The sequence below is a fragment of the Panthera leo genome, chromosome B4, assembly GCF_018350215.1.
Source record: "Panthera leo isolate Ple1 chromosome B4, P.leo_Ple1_pat1.1, whole genome shotgun sequence".
Classification (NCBI taxonomy): Eukaryota; Metazoa; Chordata; class Mammalia; order Carnivora; family Felidae; genus Panthera; species Panthera leo.
The window spans coordinates 44,188,652-44,201,915 of NC_056685.1; the positions used below are offsets into that span (position 1 = coordinate 44,188,652).

The 13,264-nt window shown below is 36.5% G+C and overlaps 1 protein-coding gene across 1 annotated transcript in view; it reads right to left on the reverse strand.

The window, feature by feature from the left end:
• Positions 1-8,796: 8,796 nt before the first annotated feature.
• Positions 8,797-13,264, reverse strand: part of LOC122225346 (NKG2-A/NKG2-B type II integral membrane protein-like) — a 72,934-nt gene continuing 68,466 nt past the window's right edge. The window contains exons 5-6 of the mRNA XM_042948280.1: positions 9,778-9,859; positions 8,797-9,108 (exon numbers count right to left, since the gene is read on the reverse strand). Coding sequence (XP_042804214.1) covers positions 8,797-9,108; positions 9,778-9,859 — 394 coding nt within the window. The remainder of the gene's footprint in view (positions 9,109-9,777; positions 9,860-13,264) is intronic.

Sequence of the window (13,264 nt, forward strand, 5' to 3'; positions counted from 1 at the left end):
TTTAAACAAGGTACCTCATCTTGAATTTTATGAAAACCAAACTGCTTTCATTTATTGAAATAACTGTATCAGGAATTCCATTTCACCTTTATGGTATAATGGATTCATTTTAGGGATTTATTTTTAAAGACTGGACCAATGTCGAATATATATAATATATTCTTGATGACAACTGATGACAAATTCAAATCATGTGTTCTTTGTCCTGATGCTTCTGTGATCTCACCTTAAATTATATTGATTTGCAAACCTATGCATAGGTATATGCATATGTTCTTAATGACTTCTCCACAGGCAAGAATTTGAATATTGTAAGATCTCTAATGTATCTCATAGTCATTCTTGTTTGTTACCCTGAATTGTTGGAATGCAGATGCCAATGTTCTCTGTGATTTCATTGTATATTAGCTGTGCCTCAGGTGCATCCCACCAGCATTTATAATCTCCCACTCACTGGGGTGACTACTAGAAAGGCAGGACCGTGGTGACACATACCTTCTGTTGGCCAGACAGTCATGCATCGTCCAGAGGGAATCAGGTTCCTCTCGTGACCAGACAGTGTCTGTGGTCTTCACAGCCTGCCGGCCCTGTGAGAGCTGAGAGTGAAGCAATAGTGGAAAAAGTAGATTTCTCATCAGTGTGTCACTTCAAATTTGAACAGGAAATTCTTACCCTTGGGCTATTTTGAAGACACTTTATCTCCTCACACAGCTCCAGAATGTAGAGGCTTTGAGCTTGCAGTGTGGCATTTCGTTTGTCCTTCAGCAAATGCCTCTGACAAAGTTTATGTTCCACGAGATACTGGGTCGGAGACTTAACCACCCAGGCTGTTCACTTACTTCCATCTGAATTACAAACACTGAGGACTTAGGCCTTGTGTAAAATATCTTAGAAGTTTGTGTTTTACTTTTAGGCAAATTTGCTACATCTAGATATTACGTATTTCTTTTTTCTTATGCCCTTGATATGTCATTTCTATTTCACTGAAAATATTCTAAAATCAGCAACCCGTAGACGGGTGTTTAATTATATTTGACACTAAGAGTGAAAAATGACTACGTTTTCAATTTTTTGCGACTGCCATAAAGACATCAATTTCTGAATGGATCTTCTCAAATTCTACCTTCATTTTGAATATACCTACATTACATTTGTATTATTTGTAAATAGGTTATTAAAGTTTTTGCCGGAAAAAATAAATGCCTGTAAGAAAGATAAAACATTGAATAATATTGAGCCATAGCACCATTCCAGAGATTTGAATGTTAAATAATTATTCATGCTATTTACTTATTCATTCACCAATGGTAACTAGGTGTCTGTATTTAAATAGGAATATTTGTTATAAACAAACAAACATACAAAAAGCCTAAGTCTAACTCTGTAGGGGAAAATTAATGAGTGTTTAACAATTTCACTTAACTCAAAATATTGGTGTAGGGCAGAGAAACTACTTTTAAAAGTACTTTTAAAAGACAATTAAATAACATGAACATCCAAGCAATAAAACTTTATATCTAAATTACCTACTTTGCATCACTGGAATTCTTTTCCTTTGTGTTCATTGTTGGATTTGAATTGGTAATAATTTTGGGCATATTCACATGCATGTTTCCTTTGGTCTGTAGTTCTGTTTTGTTTTGTGTTTGGCAAAATGGGTTGACAATACTATTTTCATTTTCATGTATTTATTTTCCCGGATGTATAGTTGACAAAAGATATCACATTAAGTTCAGGTGTAGACATAATGATTCATCATTTATACACGTTACGCTATGATCATCATGATAAATCATTGTGATCACCCATCACCATACAAAATTAATACAATGGAATGGACTCTATTCTCCATGCTGTAATTTACATCCATGTGAATTATTTATTTCATAATGGAAAGTTTGTACCACCTACTTTCTTTCGTTTCTTTCAGCCATCCCTCGTCCCCACTCCCCTACAGAAATCACAAAGTTGGTCTCTCTGCATGTGAGTCTATTGATTTGTTCATTTGTTGGTTTGTTTTTGTTTTGACATCATTAGGTAAATCGTATGATATTTGCCCTTCTCTGTCTGACTCATTTCATTTAGCGTCAAACCCTCTAGATCCATCAACTGTGTCAAAAATGAGGAAAATGTTTGGAGAAACCTCCATCCTGTTGCCCATTGTGACGACACCAATTCAAATTGTCACCAACAGTGCATAAGATTTCCTTTTCTCCACATGCACACCAATATTTGTTATTTCATGTTTTTTGGATTCAGACATGTGGCAGGTGGTATCTCATTGTGATTTTGGTTTATGTTTTCCTGATGATTAGTGATACTGAACATCTTTTCACATGTCTGTTGGCGATCTACATATCTTCTTTCAGGAAATACCTATTCAAATCTCAGGTCCATTTTTTAATCATGCGTTTGGATTCTTTTTGTGTTAAGATGTAGGAATTCTTCATATATTTTGGATATTAACCCCTTGCCAGATATGTCATTTGCAAATATCATCTCCCATTCAGTAGGTAGCCTTTTTGTTTTGTTGATGGTTTCCTTGGCTGGGCAAATGCCTTGTGGTTTGTCATATTGTTTATTTTTCATTTTGCTGCCGTTCTCTATGAAAACAGATCCAAAAGAATACCGAGGAGAACATTCTCCATGAGTTTATTGCTTATGCTTTCTTTAGGAGTTATTGTTGCTGGCCTTACCCCTACCGCTTTAATTCATTTTAGGTTTCTTTTGGGTTTGGCGTAAACATGTAGTCCAGTATTATTCTTTAGCACATAGTTTTCCAGTTTTATAAACACCATTTACTGAAGACTCTCTTTTCCCTTGTGTCCCTTCTTGCCTTCTTGTCACATTTAATTGATCACATAGACACAGATTTATTTCTGGGCTTTTTACTCCATTCCTTTGATCTATGTGTCTCGTGTTCTATACTGCTTGGTTTGCTAAAGCTTTGTAGTAGACTTTGAAATGCAAGAGAATGTTTCTTCCAGTTTTGTTCCTGTTTCTAATGATTGCTTTGGGTATTCAGAGTTTCTTGTAGTTCCATACAAACTTTCAGGTATTTTATTCTAGTTCTGTAAAAATGCTATTAGTATTTTTATAACGATTACATTGAATCCATAGGTCATTTTGCATAATCGGGATACTTTCCCAATATTATATCTTCCATTCCATAAGCACAGTATATACCTTCCTATGTACTTACTTGTGTCATCCTCAAATTTCTTCTAACAATAGCCTAAATTTTCAGCGTGTAAGAATTTCACCCCATTGGGAAGGAAAAAAAAAAAAAAAAGAGGTTAGAGTGGGAGAGAGCCAAAGCATTAGAGACTGTTAAAAACTGAGAACAAACTGAGGGTTGATGGGGGGTGGGAGGGAGGGCAGGGTGGGTGATGGGTATTGAGGAGGGCACCTTTTGGGATGAGCACTGGGTGTTGTATGGAAACCAATTTGACAGTAAATTTCATATATTAAAAAATAAAAAAAAAAAAAGAAGAAAAAAAAAAAAAAAAAGAATTTCACCCCATTGGTTAAAATATTCTTTGGTAATTGATTCTTATAAATTCGATTATAAATGGGATTATTTAATTTCTCTTTCTCACGGAATATTACTACTGTATAAAGTCCACAAGATTTCTATATATTAATTTTGTGTCCTGCAACTTGACTGATTTCACGTATTCATTCTAATATGTTACTTTGGTGTAGTGTCTCATTTTTTTGTCTAGAAATTAAGTCATCTGCCAATAGTGACTGTTTTGCATTTTCTTTACCAGCATGGATGTCTTTGATTGATTTTTCTTTTCAGATCTCTGTGTCTAGGACCTCCAGTACTGTGTTGAATAAAGTGGTAAGTGTGGACTTCCTGGTCTTGATCCTGATCTGAAAGGAAAAGCTTTTGGCTTTTCCCTGTTGAGAATGATGTTAGTTGTGGGCTTGCAATATATGAACTTTATTATATGAAGGGAAATTCCTTCTCTACACACTCTGGGAAGTTTTTTCTATAAATGGATGTTTAATTCTGTCAGCTACTTTCTCTGCATCTCTTGAGACGACCACATGATTTTGATGTTTCAGTCAGTTAACGTGGTGTGACAGGTTGATGGATTTGCAGGTCTTGAAGCATCCTTGCATAAGTGGAACAAACCCATGCAATCATGCTGTTGGAACCTTTCTTGTATTGTGGAATTCATTTTGCTAATACTTGAGTGAGGATTGTTGCATTATGATCAGGGATATTGGCGTATACTGTGGTGTGTGTGTGTGTGTTTCTGTGTGTGTGTGTGTTTGTTTGGTTTCCTTGTTTGGTTTTGGTTTCATGGTAACACTGTCCACGTGGAATGAATCTGGAAACTTTCCATTGTCTTCAGTTTTGAGACTAATTTAAGATGCAGAGGTGTCAACTCCCTTTAAAAGTTTTGTAGAATTGGGACTCCTGGGAAGCTCATTCAGTTGAGACTCTACCTCGTGATTTCAGCTCAGGTCATGATCCCAGGGTCAAGGGTAGGAGTCCCACGTCTGCCTCTGTACTGAGTGTGGAACCTGCTTGAGATCCTCTTTCTCTCTCTCTCCTGTCCCTCTCCCTTTTCAAACGCTCTGTCTCTCTTGCCAAGGTAAAAATAAATAAAAATTAAATAAAATAAAACTAATGTTTTCTTGTTGTTGTTTTGCTTGCATGATTTCTACTACCTTGTCTTCCAGGTAGTTGATCCTTCTGCATCCCCCAATCTGTTATTGATTCATTCTAATGTCATTTTAAATTTCCATCATTGTACTCTTCAGGTCTGATTGTTATTTTTTTTTTAATTTTCCATTTCTTTGCTGAGGTTCTCACTGTGTTCATCTACCCTTCTCTTGGGTTTGGTGAACATGTGGATGACCATTACTTTCAACTGGTTATCAGGTAGATGGCTTATCTCCGTGTTATGTCCATCTTTTTCTGACATTTTATCTTTTTTTTCATTTGGAACATATTTCTCTATCTCCTAGTTTTGTTGAATGCTTTTTCTATATATAGGTAGGATTAATCCAAAGCATTCACCAATGATGCCAAATCATGTAAAATTCACTAATGTCTTCTGCAGTTGGAGGTACTTACATCTATTATTCCTGTATTTATACTCATTTATGTTTTAAATTAAATAATTTATATTGTCTTTTGTGACACATTTAAACATGGGTTCCTTTTTTTGGCATTTAACTTTAATGAAATCTATGCCTAGCAGTATAAAAAACCAAACTCAAATGACTCAAAATGATATGGGTACTTAGAATTTACTTTTTATGATATCAAGTATTTAACTATTTCTAATAATAGCAAACCAGGTGACCTAGGAACGACGGATGAATTAGAAATGAACAAATAGTGAAAATATCTTTGGATAATGATGGCAAGGTGAATTAGATTTCAAGGACTCTTTTTAAAATAACTTCATTTATTTTGAGGGTGAGAGAGGGAGAGAGAAAAGAGGGAGAGGCAGAGAGAGGGAGAGACAGAATCCCAAGCAGTCTCCATGCTGTCAGTGCAGAGCCTGATGTGAGGCTCAGCGTCATGAACCATGAGATAATGAACTGAGCCAAAATCAGGAGTCAGATATAAACCGACTGAGCCACCCAGGTGCCCCTAGAGATTTATCTCTACACCCATTAATTACCAGAAAACAAAATTTTAATATTAGTAAATTTGGGACAAGAGATTTTGAATACACAGCTCAGTCCTTTCTGCATTCCGGGAGCCAAAATAACGAGCCCAATATGGACAATACCTATGCATATTCTCACAAGGTAGACACAGAGAAAATTACCAATTTGATCTTTATATCCCTGACTTCTCTATGATACTTTCTATTCTCAATTTATTCTTTTTTTAAAAATTTTTTTAATGTTTATTTATTTATGACAGAGAGAGAGACAGAGCATGAGCAGGAGAGGGGAAGAGAGAGAGGCAGACACAGAATCCGAAGCAGGCTCTAGACTCTGAGCCATCAGCACAGAGCCCGATGCGGGACTCGAACTCACAGACCTAACTCATGACCTTAGCTGAAGTCGGACGATCAACCGACCGAGCCACTCAGGCACCCCTATTCTCAATTTATTCTTAATGATCATCTCCCTAATAATGTTCCATATTTATATATCACCAGTGGTGTTGGTGGATCCCCTAACCCAAGCTCATGAATAATTTCCATGGTTTCATATGGGTATAGGTAAAAATTTTTGCACTGTTTTATGTATGTATTTAGAAATGTAAAAAATACTTTGGGAGAAAACTTGGAGGTGTTCTACATCAGAATGTATTTAGCAGCATCTCTTATTTTTCTCCATTCTTTATGGTAACAGATGCATAAGTGTGGATGGGATACTCCACCATTGGAAGGGAAAGGGCATTTCAATCCCTTCATCTTGGACCCTGTAGGACCCCAAATCTACTAATCAAACAGGCTATCATGTCATAGCTTGAAAATCCCCTTCAAATTCTTCAATTCCAAAAGAGACAGTCTTTACTTATGTCCAAATAACACCATTTGTGAGGAGACTCGGGTTCTTGGCCAATAAGGGGAAAGAACAGTTATTGCGACTTGATTTCAAAATATGAAACACATATATGGAAGAAATTACTCTAGTGTTCATACATGATGTGTATTGATTTTCTCACTTTTTGAATGCAGATTTCTTTGGTGTATATCGTCAAAATGATTGTCAGATTACATTTCTGATGTCCTGCTATTTCACTGGGTGGAAGGAAGAAGACAGAACACCAGTTTTATTGGAAAATGGCCTTTATTGAATATTGGGAAAAGCAAAATATGAAGAGATCACAGATAGGAAGAACTTAATGTTCTTAAGCTTTATTTCAAGGATCTATAGGCATCATATTGTTTATTTTTATTTATTCCTACATAAGTTGTTACAATTACGATCATCATGTCACAGGTAATGGCACAAAAACAACAAGCTCTTAAGCCACAACGACTGAGATCTAGTGAACACTCATGGGTCAAGAGGTACTGTTCAAATACTGTTCAAGTAACTGTGAATAAGATACTATTTCTTTCATATTTCTTAGCAGAGGAAACTGGGCCAGAGCAGTTACGTAACTGAGCCCCAGGACTACAAGTATGCACTTAGAAATTTCATGAAGTGACTGCGTTCACTGCCAATGTCCTTACTTTCTACCTTTATGCTTATACCTTATTTGTAAATTGATCAAGGACCGTGGTGAAAGCACCTATACCATTATGTCTGTCAGTATAGAAAACTGCTTTATAAGGACTTTCAGCACAGAAGAAAAAAATCCAGATGGGAAGTTAAGCAAGAACCAAATTTTTAATCTATCTCCCAATCATTTTCTTTTGCACACTTATCTTTTGCAAACTATCTATTTTTTCTTTTGCAAACTTATCTATTCAAGCAATATAATAAAAAACATTCCTATGGCTATAATGGTAGTTTAGGTTATTTTCAGTGAATCTACATTTCTTCCCTCTGACCACTTTGACAAGAGTATACTCTACAGACAGCCATGAGAAGTTGCCCGTGTGACTTGTTTTCCCAGTATAATGTAAGGATGTGATCACTTGTTTTCACAATATAATGTGAGAGGGAATGTGATAGCTCATGAGTTCAGGGACCAGGCACTAAGAAACACACTTCTGCTGTTATCTCTGCTACAAAAGATCATATATCAGGCAGCCCGGTCTTCTCAAAATGAATCTATACAGGGATCTGAGCTGAACGTGTATGCAGTCTGGAGTAAGGTCCAGCCTTGATCAGCTATAACAAGTAGTCTGGAGTCAAGTCCAGCCTTGATCAGCTATAACATAACCAAACCACAAACAGGTAAATGAAAAATAATTGCTTAATTTTCAACGTCACTGCAAACTTGGGTAGTATGAAACACAAATGTAGTAATTAGCTACAGCTCTCATTAACAACTATATTCAATACATTTTGAATATTCATATAATTTTTCTAAAAGACAATAGGATTATGTACAGAGAATATAAAGAATATGTCTATATTCACAGATATAAATATATGTGAAATATGAATTTGGTTTTCAAGTAATAATCGACTTTACTCTCTCTCCCTCTTATAATTGAATTAGGGTAGAAATATCTCTGAATCATTATCAAATTACCCAAGTTTGTCTTGAATTCTGGCAATAACTAAACGTTTGACCGACACTGATTTCTGTATATTTTAATTTTTTGTTTTCTCTATTATTGAACATTTTATTTTTTTTGCCTCAAAGTATTTTTTGGCACAGTTGTAAAGACTGACAGAGGTGTGTGCATAAAAACATTAAAAAAATAAATCTTTTCCAAATTATCTGAATCCATGTGAGGATAACAGCAAATAAGACACTGGTTATTATCCAGTTAGAAACCAATGTCTACCTTGAAATGAGTGTAACCTTTGATAGTGTGGCACCAAGAGAGATTCGGAGAGTGCACTTTGGTTCCATTCTCAGAGGAAGTGGGCCGATCTGAATGGCTCCTATACAGCAACCCTGTGGTTGTTCTATGATAACCTCAAGGGGCCGTTCATTTAGTACTCTCAGCTCCAAATACACCCTCAGTGCCCTGTTCTCAGATAACAGTGGAAGATCCTATCCATTTTCTCTCTTGTCATCTCACATGAAATTGACTTTTGTCAGTAAAAGACAATGGAGAGCCAGTGCAGCAGAAAGGGCTCTTCTTCCTGGATTCATGGTGTTTTCTCTCCTTTGGCCGCCATGGCTTGGTTGCCAGTGGCAGTCTTGTAGGAAGTCACATGTATTCATCCCACAGCAAGTTCTTATAGGCAATCTGTCAGTTTCCTGTCTTCTGGTCTTTCCTCCTGACGCTCTGACAGGGAGCTCTTCCTGTTGCCAGTCACAGCCTGATATCCTTCCTCACCAAGTTCAGCCCGTGGAGTGTGGAGCTGATCTGTCCCAGGCCAATCCAGTGAGCCTGTCAGCCGTGAAGCTGTGTGTAGCCACATCGTCTTCAATGATATCTGAATCCCATCTTCAGAGAGTAGGCCTGGCTTCAGTGATCCATCCTTTACTTCTATGATATTCTTTGTAATTTTCTTTAACCAGTATCCCTTCCTCTTAGTAAGCTTTCCCTTATAAGTAGATAAATGCTTACTTAAAGTGTCTGTTGTTTCTGTCTACAGACTCAATTCTGACTAATAACCTTGTCACCCTGGGTGGTTCAATCCTCATTTGAGGTCCTTTGAGAGCTAGGACAAATTAATTAACTTGGAAATACAAATGGAATTATTCATTTTGTTGAGGATTTTTACAATAATATTATGATTTGTAATATATATATACATATATATAATTAATTTTACTAAATAGCAAAAGCTTAAGACACAAATAATATATACCTGAGTATATATATTTTTTTACATTAATATAATTAAATTTGACAAACAGTTCTATAACACAAAGAATGAAGCCTCAGGTACACATTGGACTTTGGGTGATATATATGCATTGATTCAGATTCGTTCTTGATAACAAATGAAACATTTTAGGGAGTGATGGTGATAATGGGAGGGACCATGCACGTGTGCAGACAGGGGCAATAGAGGATTCTCTGGACCTTCCTCTTAGTTTATTGTGAATCAAAAATTACACTAAAAACATTATCTTCAAAATGTGCAACGAAAACTATTGTATGGCTGTTGAAGTAATGAGTAATGGATTCCTCATAAAAGGTGAAAGAGCATTCTACCAAAATGAAGTAACTAAAATGCCTGGTGCTTACACACATATGGTCTCATTACTGAGCAGGGTACAAAATAAATTTTGTTTGTATCAAAATTGAAATATGGGCAACCGTTGTCACTCTCTGAAGATGCTGACAACCTGAAATACAGAGAATTATACCTCATCAATCTTGCCATAAGATTGCTTATATCTCTTACTAGGGACCATAGTATTTTGAGGAATGAACCATCCATTTTGACTCATACTTATATATCTCAATCTCAAGATTTCCCATACCATTTTCTCTGGAAAAACTTCAACTACTGTGATTATGCGACTGTTCACACATTGCTGTTTTTGTTTCTAAGAACAATTCTTGTGAGGCATAAAATCAAAAGTTGTCAAGAGACTTACACTTTGGGAGAAAATGTTAAGGCTTTTGGCTGCACAGATGAACTATGATGGCTTCTCTGGGAGCCTCTAATCCATGTAGTAGCAGAGAGTAAATTCAACAAAAACTATGAGAAAACAAATTTTATTGGAAGTCAAATACAAGCTCTTATAATCGTTTGAATTCTGTAATAACAAATAAAAGTTCATCCTTTCTTCCTTTATAAACACTTGCAAATTATAATATAATGTTATGCACTGGACAGTAAAGTATAAAATTATGTTAGTAGGACTAAGTGAAGAGGACAAACTGACCATGAAAACAATTTCAGAGTTTAGAAAATGGATCAAAGGTTAGTAACTTATGAAATAGGTACAGTGGAGATTCAAGTCAGAAGCACATTTGTCACCTTCTCGCCTAGGATGCTCCCGTGTCTCTCCACCTGCCCACCCCTGGCTCAGTGATCCAGAAGATTGTAGCTTTTACAGTTCGGAGATGCTGCAAAGAGCAATGGTGCTGGCGCCACAGGGGGAGACCTGATCAGCACTGGGGATGGGGACGGGCACCCATTCATGTTTCAGCTCCAAGTGCTGATTTCGCTCGGAAATGATGAAAGAAACCCATACTTGTCCTGGTCGGAGTTAGCAGTGTTTGTTTCAAGCACTGTGACCCCCATAAATACAATGGAAAGACACTGGATGTGAGAATATAACGGAGGAGTTGACATTCGCTCTCCAACACTCTTAGCTTATGGAAAAAATAGACACACATGGAGAGGAGACCAAGAGGAACCCAGGAGAAAGTAAGAGCACAAGGAGACTTGGGAACTGAGAGTAAAGGTCTGAACAGTCCCCTCCCGCATTCACACACAGACACTGAGGTCACACTGCAGAACGTGGAAGCTGTACTGACCTGCAGTGTTTGAACACACCCTTTCTTTAAAACAAAAACAAAAACAAAACAAAACAAAACAAAAAAAACCACTAGTAATTAACATCAAGGCTTCAAAGTCAAAGGTCATAAAAGTAAGCAATAAGAACACTGAAAAATGGAAGAAAACTATCAGCAAACAGACATCAGTGGAGAAGATGCTGCCATAAAGTTTTTACAACAAAAAACATAGGAAATCTACGAAAAATGAAACAGAATGCATATTTACTAAACTATATTTTAAAAAGTGTCTAAATAGAAAGTTACAAAATGTGAAGAGAAATTGGAAAATATCTTCCAATGAAGGGAAAGCATATGTCCATAGCAACTTCTAATGGGCTAATTGCTGCACATATTAGAAAAAAGCATTGAAAAGTCCTTCTTATAAAGATATGTAAACTATACAGAAAACTTAGTTGAAATAATTACAGGAGCATGTGATGGCAGTAATTTAGCAAGTAGGAAATATCAATAGAGAAATAAAAGTATATGAAGAAGCCACAGAGAATCTGAGTGAACAAATACATACCTGAAATGGAAAATTCACGAAATTTTCTCTACAGAAAGTCTGGGATTAGATAGAAAAGAACTGATGAACTTGGAGGAGTAACAAAATTTATTTATTTCTTAGGATGAGACGGAAAAAAAGAGAAGAATTTACAGAATTCAGACTTTCAAAACAGTGTCAGGAAAGCCAGCGTAGGTCTAAGTAGAATATGAGAAGAACGGAGGCAGAAAAAAAAACAGGACAGCAATCTTAAGGCACGACGAATGAACAGCTTACTAATATCATTTAAAATATTTATAGACACCAGAGATGTAGCAACTGCTAACAGAATGAGCACATACAAATCCACATCTCATGACATCATAATAAAATGACCAAAGAACACCGGCAAATACAGACAAAGAAATAGTCTTGAGGGAACAGAGTGGATTGTGAAGTGACTTAAGTCAGTGTGAAAATCAGGGATGAGTGACAGGTCTTTCACCTCCATCAGCCTTACGCCACATTATCTGCCACAGAATCCATACCCCTGCCCTGCACACTATTTCCGCCTGGAATGGGATACAAGTAACAAGATGAAGGAACAGAAAGAGACAGACCCTAAGCCCCTCATGGAAACAATCCCTTAAAAATATTCAGACACAAACCATGTATAATCAGTCTAATCAGTTTTGATAAGGATATCAGAACGATTCAAAAGGGAAACAACGGATCTTTTACAAAGGGTGTCTGGAAACTGACTACCCACATGCAGAAGAATGAAGTTGGATGTTTACATTTACACTGTATACTGAAATTAACTCCAAATGAACTAAAGACATAAATGTAAGATGTAAAACTATAAAGTTTCTCAAAGAAAAAAGGGGGTATATTAAACAACATTGTATTTGGCAATGATTTCTTGGCTATGCCACCGAAACCAACAGCACAGAGGAAAAGTCCATTGTAGATAAGTGGGCAATATCAACCTGAAACATTTCTGTGCATTAAACGGCATGATCAGCAATGAAAATACAGAGTGGAAAAAAACACTTGCAAATCATATCTCAAACAAGAAAATCATATCTGAAATACATAAGGAATCTACAAGGCGGTAATGACTACAGCAAACACCAGAAACACAATTAAAAAAATGGACAAATAAATGAAATACACAAAGTTCCAAAGAATATATACAAATGGTGAAACATCATATGAAAAGATGCTCAATATCGCTAATGAGTAGAGAAATGCAAATCATTTTCACGATGAGTTATCACCTTATACTCATTATGATGGATGGAACACACACACACACACACACACACACACACACACACACACACAATTGTGTCGGGGCACCTGGGTGGCTCAGTTGGTAAAGTCCGAATCTTGGTTTTGGTTGAGGTCATGATCTCACAGTTTGTGGGTTTAGCCCTGCATGGGCTTTTGTTGATGGCGTGGATCTGCTTTCAGATGCTCTCTCTCTCCCTCCTTCGGCACCTCCCCTGCTTGCTCTCTCTCTCTATCTCTCTCTCAAAATAAATAAATAAACATTTCTTAAAAATGTGTCAGTGAGGAGGTCGAAAAGGAGGAAACTCACACACGGTTTTTGGGAATGTAAATTGGTCAGCCCCTATGAAAACGTGTATGGAGCTTCTTCAAGAAATTAAAAATACAATTACCATATGAATCAGCAATCTCACATGTAGGAAACTATCTAAAAGAATTGAAAGCAAGATCTCAAAGATATATA